Source organism: Sprattus sprattus, assembly GCF_963457725.1.
Source record: "Sprattus sprattus genome assembly, chromosome: 10".
Lineage (NCBI taxonomy): Eukaryota > Metazoa > Chordata > Actinopteri > Clupeiformes > Clupeidae > Sprattus > Sprattus sprattus.
The window spans coordinates 22,510,590-22,528,508 of NC_137908.1; the positions used below are offsets into that span (position 1 = coordinate 22,510,590).

At 40.3% G+C, this 17,919-nt stretch overlaps 1 protein-coding gene across 1 annotated transcript; it reads right to left on the reverse strand.

Moving 5' to 3' along the window:
* Window positions 1–1,331: 1,331 nt before the first annotated feature.
* On the reverse strand, window positions 1,332–3,464 carry LOC308371261 (coiled-coil domain-containing protein 106-like; the record flags this gene model as incomplete). Its single annotated transcript, XM_080846107.1, has 4 exons — window positions 1,332–1,669; window positions 2,084–2,239; window positions 2,431–2,589; window positions 3,386–3,464. The coding sequence occupies 4 exons, from the start codon at window positions 3,462–3,464 to the stop codon at window positions 1,332–1,334; spliced, it is 732 nt and encodes a 243-aa protein (XP_080702233.1).
* Window positions 3,465–17,919: the final 14,455 nt, after the last annotated feature.

Sequence of the window (17,919 nt, forward strand, 5' to 3'; positions counted from 1 at the left end):
AGTATCGCTTAGGTACCGGTATCGGAAAAAACCCAAACGATACCCATCCCTACTCTCCACTCCTTGGGCAATTAAATTTGGTGTACAAAATTGTCCCACTAGCTAACTGTTCGGCCAGATCTTGGTCTAGGTACAGTGCTCGCCTTCTGGGTATCTAGTCAGTATAAGTACTTGAACCTGAAGTACACTAACAAAGTAAATTGTAGAGACAGAGCAGCTGAATCACCCTTTATTAATCATTTATTTACCTTTATAACTGGCAAAACGGAGTCTTATTGTAAAGTGTGAAACACATGATTTTCTAGTAATCAGTTACTAACCTTAATAACTGGCAAAACGGAGCCTTATTGTAAAGTGTGAAACAAATCACCCTTTATTAATCATTTACTAACCTTTATAAATGGCAAAATGGAGCCTTCTTGTGAAGTGTGAAACAAATCACCCTATATTAATCATTTACTTACTTTTATAACTGTCAAAACGGAGTCTTATTGTAAAGTGTGAAACAAATCACCCTTTATTAATCATTTACTAACCTTTATAACTAGCAAAACGGAGCCTTATTGTAAAGTGTGAAACACACCATCATCTAGTAATCAGTTACTTACCTTTATAACTGGCAAAACGGAACCTTATTGTAAAGTTTGAAACAAATCACCCTTCATTTATCATTTACTAACCTTTATAACTGGCAAAACAGAGTCTTATTGTAAAGTGTGAAACACATCATCATCTAGTAATCAGGTACTAACCTTCATAACTGGCAAAACAGAGTCTTATTGTAAAGTGTGAAACACATCATCATCTAGTAATCAGGTACTAACCTTCATAACTGGCAAAACAGAGTCTTGTTGTAAAGTGTGAAACACATCATCATCATCTAGTAATCAGGTACTAACCTTTATAACTGGCAAAACGGAGCCTTATTGTAAAGTGTGAAACACATCACCATCTAGTAATCAGTTAATTACCTTTATAACTGGAAAAAGGGAGCCTTATTGTAAAGGGTGAAACACATCACCATCTACTAATGAGTAAGTAAGCTTTAAACTTCCCTAACAACCCAAGCACAAAATGAACAGTATGGCAACAGAAATTAGGAAAACATATTTATTTGCACAAGAACAATATTTAAATTTAAACTGTCTGGCAATTCACTTTAAAAAAAATTCCTTCGGCTCTTAAAAGAACAAAAAACAATTTCTCGGAGTTGAAGGGAGTGTGACAGTGTATGTGTGTGTGTGTGTGTGTGTGTGTGTGTGTGTGTGTGTGTGAACTCTACATTATAAAGTTGAACAAATCAAACTAATTTAAGCATGAAAATTAAACAATTACATTTGGACTGACACAGGCTTGCCTCTCCTAATGGGGAGCAGCGTCCCCCCAGCTTTCATCCCCTCAATTTTTTGTTTTGCATCTTCATCCTGCTGTATGGCCGCATCGCATCTTTTGGCAAAGGCCAACACCGTTTCTCCACCTCCTGGCCTGCTTGAAACCAGCTCCTGATATAATTTAGGAGCTGCTAAGACCAGCTCACCTATGGCCGATGTTGATACCACTGTGTTGCGGTCAATTCTGTGTTTCCTAAACGCCCTGGTCATGGTCTTGGTTTTTCGCAAAGTTTTGAGGATCGATTTGTGCCTCTGTACAATTTCGCCTGGTGTTTGAACTGGGCAGGAAATATATTAAAAAAATTACACACATCTCAAAAACATACCGCTGCAAACAATACCATACCAGACAATTGTACTTCAACACTATGGACTTGGTTGGTGTCGAACAATTCACACAAATGTATACATCTGTTCTACAATGTTTAACATTTACCAACTGCATTGGCTATCCAAAAATCAATATCCAAAAACCCATATTTAGTATTTCTGAGGCAGCTAGTATTCTTTAGTGTGCCCACAAATCAAATTATCTTCCAAAGCACTAGCAAAACTGTAAATCTAAACCAGAGAATGCTGCATGTTGTGTGATATTTACATTATCTACCAGTTCATACAGATGCATCTAAAAAACATTGAATATTGTGGAAAAGTAAAAAAAAAAAAAAAAAAAACAATTAGCTAAAACTTACCACGCTGCCGAAACTTCTTCAGCTCCTTAGTTCTCTTGGCTCCCTTGAGGTGCTTCTTCTTGCTTTTCTTGCGCTTCTTGGGCGAAGAGGATGATGTGGATTGTGAATTCGATGTTTCATCGGCCACACCTTGATCCACAACTGGTTCTTCCTTCACTAAAAAAATAAAATATCAATGTGATATTTATATGGGCACTTATTAAATACAGCCCATCAATCATGGCAGTGGCTAATGTACTAAAAATTAAGGCTAAAATATTTTTTTATACATCTATTCCCCCAGTACATGGTACAAAGACAATGCCCATAAAACTAAATCCTTTGCTGATTTAAATCTATCTATGTACTTCTGACGGAAGCCAGTTGTCCCCGGAGAAAGTCCCTCTCTTTCTCCAGGTCCTCTATCCTTTTGTTTTGCCACTCTATTTTGTCCTTCAAGTGACGAATCTCTAGTTTCTCCTTCTGAAGAAGGACTGTTGCCGTAGGGGCTAGGTCAGAGGCGGAGCCTAAAAAAGAATTACAATAAAGGCAATAGCTCTACTGTATTTTATACATGGGAATCACTGGGGATTTTATGATCTAAATCAGAATCCTTTTCAAATCCATAAAAAAATATATTACTGTGCCTGTCTGTCTCTTTACTGGCCCAGTCCTGTACCACGCTCACGCAGCACGCTCTCACATGCACCCCGAATGACAGGCACACAGAGCCTGTCAGTCGGGGTGCACGTGAGAGCGTGCTGCGTGCGTGGTACAGGACTGGGCTCACTAGCCACTCACAATATGTAAACCCTCAACGACCCTTACCCGTTATTGTTTTCCACTGCATGGCACTATATATATTGTTCAGTTATTTATTTGTCGCAAAGTACTTGGCAATTAAAAATATTTGCAGTGGATCAAGTTATATACTTAATATAAGAACCCCCCTAGTCAGCTACAGCCAAGGATATAATCTATATGAATTGAAATTGAAATGTATCTTCAGGTGGCCACCGAAATAACTCCAATGCAGGAAACTCCCTACTAATAGCTCGTTTTAGCTAGATAGCAACTTGGTTGAAAATTAACCTTCATGTCCACCTGCAAATGTCTAGTGAATGTTCAAATTCGACCAGTCTCTCTGTTAATTTCCAACCCTGGTTAGCAACCTTATAATTGATAAACTACCGTTATGTGGCGGGCTGGTAATGTAAGGTAGCTATCTAGGTAGGTAGATAGCTAGCTAGCTACCGAGTAGCTTAATAAACTGGCTAGATAGTAAAATAACCATGAAAACTTACTCTCTCGTTCATCTGGCACCTTTTCGTTTTTGTGTCCTCTTGGGACGGGAACTAGCAGAAGTTCCAGCAGAACATGATTCTTTAGCGTTGAGCTCCATTCTCACATCAGGGGAAAGACGGTACTTGGGGACGTGTGCTCTATATATACAGGTGGATGGGACTGGTACAGGCAGATGCAACTGTCTGTGATTGGATGTTTCTATAAGATTGTCTGTGGTTGGATATTTTACTTTACCTCGCTCTGGCGGCAAAATCTTTTTTGCCTAATTTTTTGCCTTTTGACCATAAATCGATTGCCCCAACACAAACATATTTTTAAGGGATTCACTTTATTCTCATTGGTCTGTCTGCTGAATTCTAGGGGCACACTTAGAACTGCCCCTCAAACCAAAGCACATTTTGGGATGTCTTGATAACGCTCGTGTATCGTTTCCATAGCAGCAGTCGTAAGTTTGTAACGCCGCCCCAGAGGGTAAGCATTGCTTCAGATCAGGGGTTCAAAAAATAAATAATAATCTCCCGTTCATCGAGTCCATCCCATCTGCGCGCCACAAGAGGGGCTCACCCATCCCACACTTTGAGAAACGCTGACCAGACAGAAGAAGTTTGCCTCTCTGCGGTAGGTTCACTTTATAAACTTTTAAATTAGTAAATGCAAGAATGTCGATAACATATGACATGTATTGTATATGATAGTATGTATTGTGTTGGTGGTGATGCAGTTTTGTCAATGGGCAAAAAGTTATATTTTTCACCTGACCACGAGGTTCTGTATGCGTAGGGTACTGTGATTAGATGTGAACTTCGCTAGGAACTTTCCAGGCTTCAAATGCATTGTTTAATTTGACAGCGGTTGTAGGCTATTTATTGATACTTTGTCTTTAAATGTAAATATCTTTGTATAATGCGGGGGTCGGAAATAGGCGGACAGCAGTCCGGGTCCGGACCCAACTGACGTTGTCTCCGGACCGAGACACAATTGCAAAAAATAAATAAATAAATTATAATAATATATATATATATTTAATAATTTTGACCAAGCGGTTTTAGCAACTGATGTTTGCGTAACTTTTATAAACCCTTTAAATACATTAAATTAACCATAACTTTATGGCAGGCTATGTTTTTGTTTTAAACTGTATAATGCCAGTAGCCAATGAGATGATAGCCTACACTACGCAGCACGGGCTCGCTGTTAAAGCTGCGAGCTGTGGGACTGGTCGCACGAGCTGCAGACAAATTGACTAAAGAAAAGCGTGCGTGTGAGTTGAGAGGGAAAGCAAAGCAAGATTCATTGCAGTTCGCGGTTGAAGAGAAAGATGGCATGCTTTAAGAAGCGTCACTGCCCAACAACGAGCAAACGAGTGCATGAGTGCTGTAGCTGAAACTTTGCTAGGGAATATGCTGGACACTATGTTTAATGTTAATATGGAAAACGACAATAAACACTGTTGAAATATAATTGAAATGTAGACCTTCATTTGATCTGATAGTCAGTTGTTGAACAAACAGACACTGATACTATTAGCGCCTAAAGTACTTATATTGGCTAAATATGCCCCTGAATCATAATGCACACCTTGACTGTTGGTACATAAAACACATGCAGTCCTATATCAGTGAAATCAACGGTCATAAAAAAATGTGTGATAGACCTCCGGACCCAAGCTTGAGGACATTTTTTTTAAACTGGACCCCTTAGAATTTGAATTGGATACCCCTGGCATAGTGGGCTCATATCAATAGAAACAAATGGTAGGTGTTAAATGTATCCCTATCGAAATGCTAATTAGGCTACCCATTCAATTCCTCCACCTAGCTAGTAGTCATTAAATAAATATTATTAAAAAACACAAGGTATGTTAATAATTTTGTTATATAAAAAAAACCTTTTTGTGTTGTGATGGAAATGATGTTTTTTTTTCTTAATGTTAGAATAAAATGACCAAAATTATATCATGTTTAAATAATTTCGTCACACGTTTCTCTTGATTCTGTTGAACTGTCTTGCAATATCTACTTCATCTAGTGTGAGTTTTGTTTGTCTATGTAAATTATACCAAAAGTAAAAATGTGTTATCATAAAGGTATTTCAGAGATCTTGTTAATTGTCGGTGTCTACTCCCTCAGCAAAATGTCTCTGAGAAAGAAGTTGTTGGCCCGGATTGAGGGAAAACAAACAAAACGCAGGACACTGAAATTGAAAAAGTGGATGCAGAAGAAACACCTTCTGAAGAAAAATCTTAGATGCACTCTCTGCCACCACAAGATGAGAATGGTATCTGTGATGAAGACAGACCAATATATCTGGTATGATATGGCGTAACAATGTCAGTGAATGGAACAACATGACACTATGATTATCATCAACGTGATCATTCTTCTTTCATCGAATTATTATTATTCTTTCTACTACTGTATAGATTAATACGTTGAAAGGCACGTCTAAGTCATTTCATTAAAAGTAATGCATTGTGAAGTGTGTACAATATATCACAACAATAATATACACACACACACACATATATGTAATTATTATATATGAATTGTATATTTAAAAAGAAATGTGGCATGTTCTCAGGTACTGTCAAAGAGCAGGTCATGGGAAAGTCTCCAGAACGATCAGAGCTGGCTCCTTTTTTGAAAGATCGAAATCATCGCTTTTCAGTTGGATGAAATGAATTTACAGGTGCTGTGCTGTGATTTTGTATCAACAAAAATAACTTACTGTAAACATTAGGGAGATCGCTGATTAACACTTGCATCTCAGTGTTGCGATGGTTTTAAAAGAAATCGGAAAGTAGTAGTAAAAAAAAAAAAAGGTATTAAATGTAGCTTAAGGATTGCTGTATATACCCTGTTACAGTACACATATGGCTACAGAAATCTTATCAATGTTTTAAATATTATTCCTCCCTACCACAGATTCTCACAAGGGCTCAGGCTCAGACAGATTGACATGGTCGATGATGGTATTGCTGGCAGCTCCTGAACACTGACTAATATGGCAAGACGCATACCAGGGGTCTGTATTTGCGCAATGGACAGACACAGAAGGAAGAGCAGACAGTGTCTTGGTGGTCACAAAGAATTTGTTGTGATAGATGAGAGCTGCTTCCGCCATCAGCGAAAGGTTTGTAGCTTTCCAGTTTGATTAAAATGTGAGCTCCTTAAAGACAGCACTATTTTTTGCTAACCAAATAACCAACCATCTGTCAGATGCACATTTATCACCCAAGCCTGCACATGGACATGCACACACACACACACACAAACACATACAAGTTAAAAATAAGGTTTTTATTTGTGACCTTCTTCAATGTAATATAAGTAAACTATTTGTATTGAGTATTTGTGTCTGGGAGCTTCTTGGCGATTCCTGTTCGACAGTTAAATGAAAATCTGTTTAATGGGAACTATTTAATAATTTATATATTTTAAAAATCTTGTCTGTATTATACACTGGGCTCTGTTGTACAAGAAAAGGTCAAGACGCCACCTTGTCCCTGTGATAAGACAGCATGTGAAGTCAGGAAGTAGAATAATTAGTGATGAGTGGAGGGCATACAAAAACGTGTTAGGAAACCTGGGGTACAAACATTACACTGTAAACCACAGCAGGTGGTTTGTGAATCCCCAGTCCGGCAGTCATACCCAACATGTGGAAAGAGCTTGGGTGACCATCAAAGGGCAAGTGCGTAGACTTAGGGGAAATCGCACAGAGAGTTTGTTGGAGGAACACCTCAAGGTCCTTGAATGGTCATCATGGCTTGGCTCTGGTCACCCTGATGGGCCACTAGGACGCCTGTTGAAAGATATAAGAAAAGCCTTTCCAGTGTGAATTAGTTTATTTATGTCTGACACACACACACTCTTTCAAACACCATGTGTATTCCCTTCCCCTCTGTCATAGAGATTGTTTATTTATTTTTTAAGAGCCCAAGGACATTTCGTTTTTTGATAATTACCATAGAGTAGGGCTACGTAGTTTTAGTTAAGACAGTTTAAATGAATGGTGTAAATAAATGTGTTTTCATTATTTCTTTGTCGTTGTCTTACTGTTCATTTTGTGAATGTGTTATTAAGGAAGTTGTAAAGCTTACTTACTCATTAGTAAATGGTGATGTGTTTCACACTTTACAATAAGTCTCCGTTTTGCCAGTTATAAAGGTTAGTAACTGATTACTAGATGATGATGTGTTTCACACTTTAAAATAAGACTCCGTTTTGCCAGTTATAAAGGTTAGTAAATGATAAATAAAGGGTGATGTGTTTCACACTTTACAATAAGGCTCCGTTTTGCCAGTTATAAAGGTAAGTAACTGATAACTAGATGATGATGTGTTTCACACTTTAAAATAAGACTCTGTTTTGCTAGTTATAAAGGTTAGTAAATGATTAATAAAGGGTGATTTGTTTCACACTTTACAATAAGGATCCGTTTTGCCAGTTATGAAGGTTAGTAAATGATTAATAAAGCGTGATTTGTTTCACACTTTACAATAAGACTCCGTTTTGCCAGTTATAAAGTTTAGTAAATGATTAATAAAGGGTGATTTGTTTCACACTTTACAATAAGGCTCCGTTTTGCCAGTTATAAAGGTTAGTAACTGATGTCTAGATGATCATGTGTTTCACACTTTACAATAAGACTCTGTTTTGCCAGTTATAAAGGTTAGTAAATGATTAATAAAGGGTGATTTGTTCAGAAATGAGTAGTAAGCAGTAACTTGATCTTGGATGGATGGATACTTTATTAATCCAGAGGGAAATTTTAGGACATCCAGTAGCATCCAGACACAACATAGCAAATCACATGTTGTTCTATTTCAGCTCTGGAAACCCAGATAAGACCATAGTATGTGGGGGGGGGGGGGCACACGTTGTCACCCCCCCTCCTGGGGGCTAATACCAAGAATGGTAGGGAATGTGCAATTGGGCTAGTAGAGGAGCCAGTTAAGGGATAGACAGTGGGTTGCCAAGATGGGGATCTTCCCAAATAGTGAGCCCGCATTGATGTATACAAAATGTGATTGTAACTCATTTCAAGGGCTTATTAATGACAAAGGGTTTACAACCTCATTAATAACCTATTTATAAACCATTTATAATGGAGTCTTATTGTAAAGTGGTACCAAAATGTTGGACACAGGTATTTGATATCATGTGTGCTTGTGGCAGTATTGGTGTTTATTAAGTTGAGATACTGTTTATGGTTAAATGTTTTTTTATTTTTGTTGCTACATATGAGTAACTTTGATTTTGTCATGCTCCTCCCGAACTTCCATTTAGAGCGCTTTTTTTAAGTACACCATTTTTGTCGCTCCCAAAGGTGCTTTTGACAGATGTATAGTTAATACATTATGACACTTTTTGAGAAGATTCTCACTTTCCCTGTTTCCCTCACAGACTCACAGCCCCTTTCCCAGCCTGTTAATTGTCCCATTTTCTTTCACTTAGCTCCAATCAGCCATGATCACTTTCCACCCTGCCACCAACCTTTATAAACTACACCTGTGCTCACAGCCCCTACCTTCCTCAGAGAGACACAAAGATCTTGTATAATGTTCATTGTGCTCCTTCCGTGTGTGTTTTCTGAACCATGTAAGTATATCGATGATTACTTTCTGATCTTGTTTTAGTTAAGATATGGAAATGTAGCAAGATGTGCCTGGAATTATGTGCTAGCCTAATTTGTTGCCTGAAGACTACTAAGTTCGTCTACTGATGTATTGCCTAGGTAGGCTGAGACCTTGTTGTGTAATTATTATGTGGCATATTGTATGATTTGAGCACTTTGTATGCTGTGGCACTCGTTTGTACAATGTATTTGTTTGGAGCTGATTTGTATATTACGGATATTACGGATTAACACTTTCTGAGGCCCAGGGCTAATTACCCGGGTGAGGCCCTTCATATCATGATGTTCTGACGCATGACCTCATACAAACCCACTGACACATCAGCACACAGTAGGCCTACCAATCTATGACAGACTATTTAAAGTGAACTGGTTATATGATTTCAATTCAATTAAATTCATTTCAATTCAAGGGTAGCTTTTTTATAATTGCAGTAGTGTTGACAAAGCTGACAGAATGAGGATGGGGAAACAAAATGTATCTGAACACGCAATAAGACAGGCAGGAATGTACAATGCAACATATTTGGGGTGAACTGTTTGAAATGTGCACACAAACAAGCTAAAACTATTTTACACATTAATGGGGCTGGATCATATAGAGGAGGCCACCGCGGCAAACATGACTCACCAAGGGACTTCAGAAGGCCCGTCTTCTGCTCTTCTTCCTGGCGAAATCGTTAATGAGCTCCTCAAAGTCCATTTGGGCCAGCATGTCGTGCTCAATTGACATTAAAGTCAGATTGTTCAATTTCTCCTCCAACATTGTCGTTCTCAGCCTGTTCTTGATAATTCCAAGTTTGGAAAATGACCTCTCCCCGCTGGCATTGCTGACAGGCAATGTGAGGTAGATCCGCAGTGCTATGTCGACATTTGGAAAAACTTGTGGTAGATTTCTTTCTTGAATGAATGACAGTAGGTTCATCGGCTGCCTGTTTACAGTGGAGACTTTTGCGAAATGCAAAAACTGTCCTAGTTCATCAGGGAAATCATCAGCCAGGTCTTCATGGTATTTTGCCTGCAGGTTGACGCTTTTCTCGCGTATTTCACTGAGAGACAATGTGTCCAGTTGCGTTAGAAATCCGAAGTAGGTGGACGTTTCTTTGTACACTGCGTGTCTCTGTTGTAATGCACTGATCAGTTTGTCTATGATGACAAAGAATGTCTCCCGGAAGCGATTTTCTCCCGCATTGGACACAAGGGTTGGTTCGTCTGTGTCAGGTGGTGCGCTTCACCTGTCGAGTCACAGTGTACTGCTGTGACAGTGATAGCGATTTGGCCTGGGATTCCAAGTGTTTGTACTGGGAGCGTAAATTGGACACAAAGTCTATGAGGGACTGGAGCAATGTCACAGCAGTAACTAGGTCCAACTCCACCGTCTGCAGGGCCCTGCTTGTGATGTCAAATCTTTGCAGCACGGTATCCCATATGATGGCGAGGAATGCTGTCTCGAATCTATTCAATTTTTTTGCTAGAGACTTCGCCTCATCTCGTGCGGCTGATTTCTGATGGTCGTCTTCTGCTATCTCGTTTAAAGTGTCGTTGATATTTTTGAAATTTAAACGGAGAGCTTTTGTAGCCCGGGCGTGTGCTGCCCATCGCGTCGATGAAAGTCCCTTCACCATCTCCATTCGCTTGTTCTCGTTAGACTCCAGTCCATCCATTAATATTTTCCAGCGGCTAGGCGAAGCTGAGAAAAAAGTGAAGATGGATTGAACTAGCCTAAAAAAAGAGCTGGCGTCACGGCAACAGTCCACACTACAGACCCCAACAAGGTTCAGGGAGTGGGCCGCGCATGGAATCCAATCAGCAAGTGGGTTTATTTCCTGAATTCGGGCACGCAATCCCTTGTACGCACCTGCCATGTTAGACGCGTTGTCATAGCACTGTCCCCTGCAGTTTTTAATGTCTATGTGCATGTTCTGCAGCACACCTGTGACTGAGTCAAAAAGGGACTCGCCTGTATGGCTAAAAATGGGCAGAAATGTCAAAAATCTCTCAAAGATCTTGCCCTCCTGAGACACGTAACGCACCACAAATGTAAGTTGGTCAGTGTGACTCAAATCCGGTGTAGAATCCACAATAAGTGAAAAATACTTTGCATGTTGAAGCTGCATTATTATCTCTGATTGTACTCGCTGGCCCATGAGTGCAATAAACTCAGTGCATACAGTCGATGACAAATATGAGGGTGTCCCCCGCCCCTTGTTTCCAAAACGTTTTAAGTGTTCATCCAAAAAAGGGTCAAACTTGGCCAGCAACTCTAAGATGCCCAAATAATTGCCGTTGTGCGCTGAGCCCAGTGTTTCATTTTCTCCCCTGAAAGCGAGCCCACGCTCTGACAGAAATTTTATCGTGGCCACAACTCTCCTCAATACCTCCTTCCAGTAATTCGCCTCATCTTTCAGTTGATCCTGCAGGCCCGCGTCGATCCCACGCACCTGGGTGCGCGCAAGCCAAGTAAGCACAGCCTTTCTGTGGGGCTGACCCGCTTTGTGCATCTCGACTCGGTCAACTGAGTGTTTCCAATCAGAGAATCCGTGCGTGAAAGCGGACGAATCTTTACTGAATAGTTTGCAAAAAAAACAAAACACATTTCCAGTAAATGGGGAGTAAGACAACCATTCTCTTGCCACCTTCTCTCCATTTCTGAGCGAGCGACAGAACAATGTTTTGCTCAGACATCGCTTCTGATTTTTATAGCTCCTTTCAGAAGCCGAAAAATCGACATCTTTATGTTGACATTGTGTTGGTGCTTCAATTCCCTTTCCGACCCAATAGCTTCGCGTCTCCTCATTAACTTCTCCCCAGCAGGCAATGTCTGTTGATATATCTGTTTTCGCCCCAGCCTCAGAATCAACAGGCTCATCTGCTACATTACCCACTGCCTCTTCTCCATCACTTGTTTCCTCAGAGATTGTAGCACTATTGCTAGCACACTGGCTAGTTGAGCTGGTTAGTTGGCTAGCGGTGGTTGGCTGCTCTCTGTCACTGACAGTTGTATCTTTGTTGGTGGTGGTAGCTGCTACAGCGGGCTGATTACTCCACATGCTGGTTAATTTGGGTGTTTTCTGTAATAATTCTTTCGCTCTTTCCTTTTTTATTTCATCTAATTTTCGTTTTTTTTGCTCCGCTCTCATGTTTCCTTTGGCCCGGCATTTTCACTCGTTTTTTTATTTATTTTTTTTGTCATTTGACCTTAAGCGACCGGAGGCCCCCCTAGCGGCGAGGCCTGGGGCTGCAGCCCGGTCAGCCCATTCGTTAGACACGGCCCTGCCACACACCCAATACTTCCTTACGCGCACACACACACACACACACACACACACACACACACACACACACACACACACACACACACACACACACACACACACACACACACACACACACACACACACACACACACACACACACACACACACACACACACACACACACACACACACACACACACACCATCCTACAGTCCTACTCATATCCCCACTGGACACTCCCAATTAATAATTGAACTGTGAACCCTGACTGGAACTTGTGTTCTCACTAACACCCCCATTGGTCTCAAGCCAGCCACCCTGAACCTCCTCCAAGCCTCCTTTTCACACAGGCTGTGGTTTCAGTAAAATAGGTTAGCATTTGAAGCAAGCTGGACAAATTAAACAAAGCAAGATCCTCCCTGTGGAACTTACTGGTAAGTAAGTAAAGCTAATGTAGAACTGTGAGTTGGATTTAAATGTACTAAAATGTATTCATTCAATTATGTAATGAATACCTTTTAGCATTGATATGGCTTGTTCATAAAGTTCACATACTTCATATCGTATATTAGATTTTTATGCCCATGGTAACATTTTTAATTTGCCCTAAAAGGTACTTTTTATAACCAACAATGGAAATTATTAGATTAAAAGGCTTGTTTTGCATATGGGACAGAAATATGCATTAGAGTGGTACATATCGCAATTACAGACCAGACTAAATGTATGACAATAAGCCAGAAGCCAAACAACCATAAACAATGAAAAAGTCTTAAATGAAATGGTTGCTGTGAAATATAGTAAATGCCTATTAACCACATAGACCTACTACACTGAAGGCAAAGAACCTGTAACAAACTCATTAAGTGAGACCATAATGTATTAAATGGCTTGTTACATCCACTGCGCGAGAAGAGGTCTATTCAGGACTCCTGCACTCCAGTGTACTCCAAGACACTCCACAGATAACTGGCTGTATCTGGGACTTTGCTGTCACACAATCCTAGATTTTCCTGGATATGTACCAGGCTTGGGGGCATGCCTGGAGCCATTAGTTGCCATGGTGAATCATTTTCTGGGGTTGCTTGCAAGGAAACAATTTTATTTCACACCTTTGGACCACCAAGTATTTCTTACCTTGTATTGGTTGCACAATGCCTTGCCCCTCCTTTTAACCCCATCCCCATTGGTCCTGTATATGTGCTCAGACATGATAGGTGTTTATTATTATAACTATAACAATAATTTGTTAATTGATTTAGCTAACAGGGTTGTGTTCTAAGATAATTATATTGATTGTCTGACAAACAGAAATGAATTACGAAAATGCTTTTATTAAAAATTAATGAAATACAAGCATTAGCATTAGAAATACCTCAATGTACAATAACACATGACCTATGATATACATGTCAATACATGACAATGTAATTTAATATAACATAACAAAGACTTTTAGTGAGCAAAAAGGAATCACTTGTGAGCCTTCTTAAGAAGGGCCGAGCTCTGATCTCCATTGCAAATCTATCCGCATTAACACATCCATGGTAATTCACAAGGTGCATGGTACACAATATATACCTAACCTCTGCAGCCCAATTCAATAGTACTGATTCCTTAAAGGTACAATATGCAACAATTATGCTTCAGGATTAGGGTTAACCTTAAAATAACAGCTTAAAAAAAAATTGGGGCACTACAATGACTTTTAATATGAAGAATTGCGTCCGTGCCAATGGCATAGCAGGGTCGATAGGCATATAACTGCGTTCTGTAGTTTTGCCTGCCGATGCCCGCCGACCTGACTTTGATTACCTTCTGCCGAGCTAGTAAGTAGCTTATTTGCCGTCTTGCTTAGTCTTGTGTTGCACATGAGTGATGTTTGACTGTGTAAGGACAGTCGTTGAGTAATTAGTTTGTCATAATGTCAAAGTCAGCACATTTCAAGAGATTTCGTTAGTTTTAGCTGCTAGCATACCTTTAGCGAATAGCTATTAATCCTTAATGCACCTTTAAGGCCACTGCCACACTAACCCGATTTTCATACTAACCGTGACGGAACCTTGACAAACTGGCCTCCCGGCCAGACAAATCTGCCATTTGGAGGGTCTCTTACCGTCGAGGTTAGAATCCGCTCTCCAGAGTGGGAAGGTTGCAATCTACCCTGTTATCAGAGCCTGTCTGACCGCAAATCGGGTTTGAATCCGCGAATCTGATGACGTAATTATCCCACGTGAACGCTGGAAGCTGTCATGTAGTCACGTTCATCTTACCAATCGCAATAAAAACAAAAAAAATTAAGTCTTCTGTTCTGTTTATGGCTGGCAAACAACAATCTAAGAAGGGCACGTATTATTCACTGAGTTACCAAAGCAGTCTTCTTTATGGGGACTAATTAGCACTGCACTGAATTACATTAACATGAGTTAATGCTACACAATAACAATTACACAACTAATATTACTAGATACATATAATAGTGGACATTACACTAGGCAACATGGATCTCATTCATATCTCATCCAGTAGAAATCTTAGCAGGATTGAACACATCTTTATTACAGCGTATCAACATAAGAACAGAACATAGCTAAATCTCCGCTTAGCATGCTAATCACTACTAATAGCACTAGAAGGTAGCCCAAAATGTGGTATTTAATACACGATCTATCACAGTAGCAACTTCATGAAAACCCTTACTTTCATTAGGTATGCACATAATGCATCACATACAGGTCGAACAATGATGATTTAAGCATTGGAAATGTATAAGGCACAGTATGGTCAACTACTTGGAGACAAACTGAACTGTCACTAACTTAACTAGTTGTAACTTGTCGTCGTCTTCTTCTCCGAGTCTTCTTCTCCGTTTCCGGTAGCACCCTTCACAGCGCCACCAACAGGACTTGCATATGTACTACAGCAGATTCACCAGTTTCAATGGGTGTGTGTGGCCACAGCGCAGCACAGCTTTGTCTGGCCGCGATTGACTAAACCCGAATCCGTTCCGGTCAGTGTGTTTCTCAGGTTAGTGTGGCAGAGGCCTAAGACAATACCCTTTTGCCCTTTGCCCCAATAGGGTCCGACTGCGTCCTGCGTCCTCCTGCCAAGACACGCCCCGTGTACAAAGACGCGCCCCTCGTGTAAAATACACGCCTATATACAACGATTGACCAATCTCAGCGTGATAACGTAATACGTAGGATTGTGATTTCCTACTGAAATCGGGGAGTAATTTTCCAACGTAGCACAGACACGGGTAAAAAATAACGAAATATTTGTCCTTGTACTGTTGAGTACGGTGTCACAATGACAATGGGATTTCCACTGAAGTTTCCCCCGTCCTTCCTTAGTCTGATGTTGGAGTTTATTTGTAAGCAACTTTATTGGAGCTCCAGCAGTTGTCTTGTTGCGCAACAACATCGTTAACTCTTCTGTTACGAAGCTGTTGCGTTTTTGTCAAAACCTACAAAACTTAGTGATCTTTGCCATACAGCTACACAGCCTGCCACACCATAGGTACACAAAATAGGGTTTCAATATTTCAGTTAACTTCTGAAAGATATTGCCTGGTGTTTGTAGGCTACGGGAGGGAGTCAATTTACTGTAACAGTGGAGTTAAAAAGTTAGTGTAACATTTTGCTCATGGGCAGTGTCATTTAAATTCTGGCTCTTAATATTCACAAAAATATTGATTGGAATTTACTCTGAAAATGTCAGGCTGACCAAAGAGTAATGAAGAGAAACCGAATTTGCATTTACTGATAACTGTGATGTCAAATGCATACTTGGCTTTAGAGAGGTACAAAGTAAAGTTACTTAAAGGATACAAGCCTTAGAATTGTACATTTTCGCCCCTATTCCACTTGTATTGTTTACAGACAATACTTATGCATACGATAGGGAATTCTTAGTAAGGGAAACATGACTCAGGTCATAAGGGTAGGCTACATTTTTTTATTATACAGAAAGGGAAGGTCATTACACAAAGCATTTAAAGTAAATACAAAATATGTGCAATTACATTAAGGGATAAAATTATTATTAAAAATGGGAAACACAAGAGGCATTGGCAGGTATAAGTTAACACAAAAAAAAGTACAAAATAAAGGGGACGGAGAAGAGGGCCCCCAGAATTGGGACCCAGAGGCAGCGCAGATGTGTGTGTGTGGGGGGGGGGGGCGCAGCCAAACATCTCGCAGGGGCCCCTTCTACAATATTTCGTGGGCCCAGAGAGAGAGAGAGAGACTTTTTACTCATTTATATCCCACTCCCCCCCATCATTCAGTTGGCAATCCCAACTACAATAGCCGGGAAAGTCGTCAGTTGCATAAAAGCCCTGGAGGACTCCCCGCTGGCCGTTCCCCCTGTAGCCAGGACCGCTGTCTTTGTACAGTTGGCGGCATTGCAGATTGCGGCACTCAGAAATGGACAATGCCGTTCGGTACCTCTCCCGGTGGCTTGGAGCCTATCTGCTCCATTTCACCACACCTAAAATCCAACGAGCAGTGTCAGTTTAGATGCCTACACACATTTCTCTACAACCACACTTTTTGGGCATTTTTATGGCATGCTAACATCTGAATCAACAGCTCTGTAAATGCAGTATTATTTAATAACTTACTGTCTAGCCAGTTGTAATGGGCCTCCTCATAAAACTGTGGCTGGCAGACAACGGCATTCATCTTTTGGCAGGTCATAGCCAGCCGCAGGATGGCGGAATAACCATCTTCCAATACCACCATGAGAAAAATCTCTCTCATCACTTCCTCCGGCAACTGTGGAAACAAACAGGTGGCAGTTTGTCAAAGGGTGAAGAGCTGGTGGGGGAATGCAAACAGGCTTTGCAAAGTTCTGCACTAGGGTTTTGGAATTCCATATCATAGGCACTGAAAGCAGTGAAACAGGTGCTTAGCAGTGTATGTATGATCAGGGCCTTTCAGTCATGTTCTGCCATGTTTGTAAAGAACAGCATATCCAAAAAGCTTTCAAATATGGTACAGTCTATGGCAGTTATTGTGACATACCTCCAAAATTCCAACCTCCTGGTCGTCAGGCCAGCGTTTTTTGAAAGGTGTAGGTGCCTATCACACACACACACACAGTGCAGTAAATTAATATGCTGGTACACAAATTAACACTCGCTCAGACACATTCACTCAACACACACAGCGTAAAACATTAACATACTGATACAGACATGTACAACACACACGTCCTACATACATGTCCATGGATTCATTATTGATCGTTCACTATTAATTTGAAAGGGCTGCGAGTTGTTTTTTAAATATTGTCCATTCATTTTCCCTTGTTGTTCTCAGAAAACGCTCTAAAGATTTGTTATTGTGTTGCTCTGTAATCATATAAGCTACTTGTGTAGACCAAAATGGTGTTGAGGATGTTGCCAAAACAATTTAATAAAAACATAAATATTATTTTTGTTTTAAGTTTGGTATAAACAAAACCTCCAGTTGCATCCCAGAGGCACTTGTTGTTTGGGTCATATCATGCCTACACACGTCCTACACACGTCCTACACTTTGTCGGAGAGCCTTCCCAGATGAGTTACAGCTGTAATAGCTGCAATAGCTGCAAAAGATGTGTATATAAAGTAATATTACAGCAATAGGCCTTGAGATGGAGGTGGCGGGT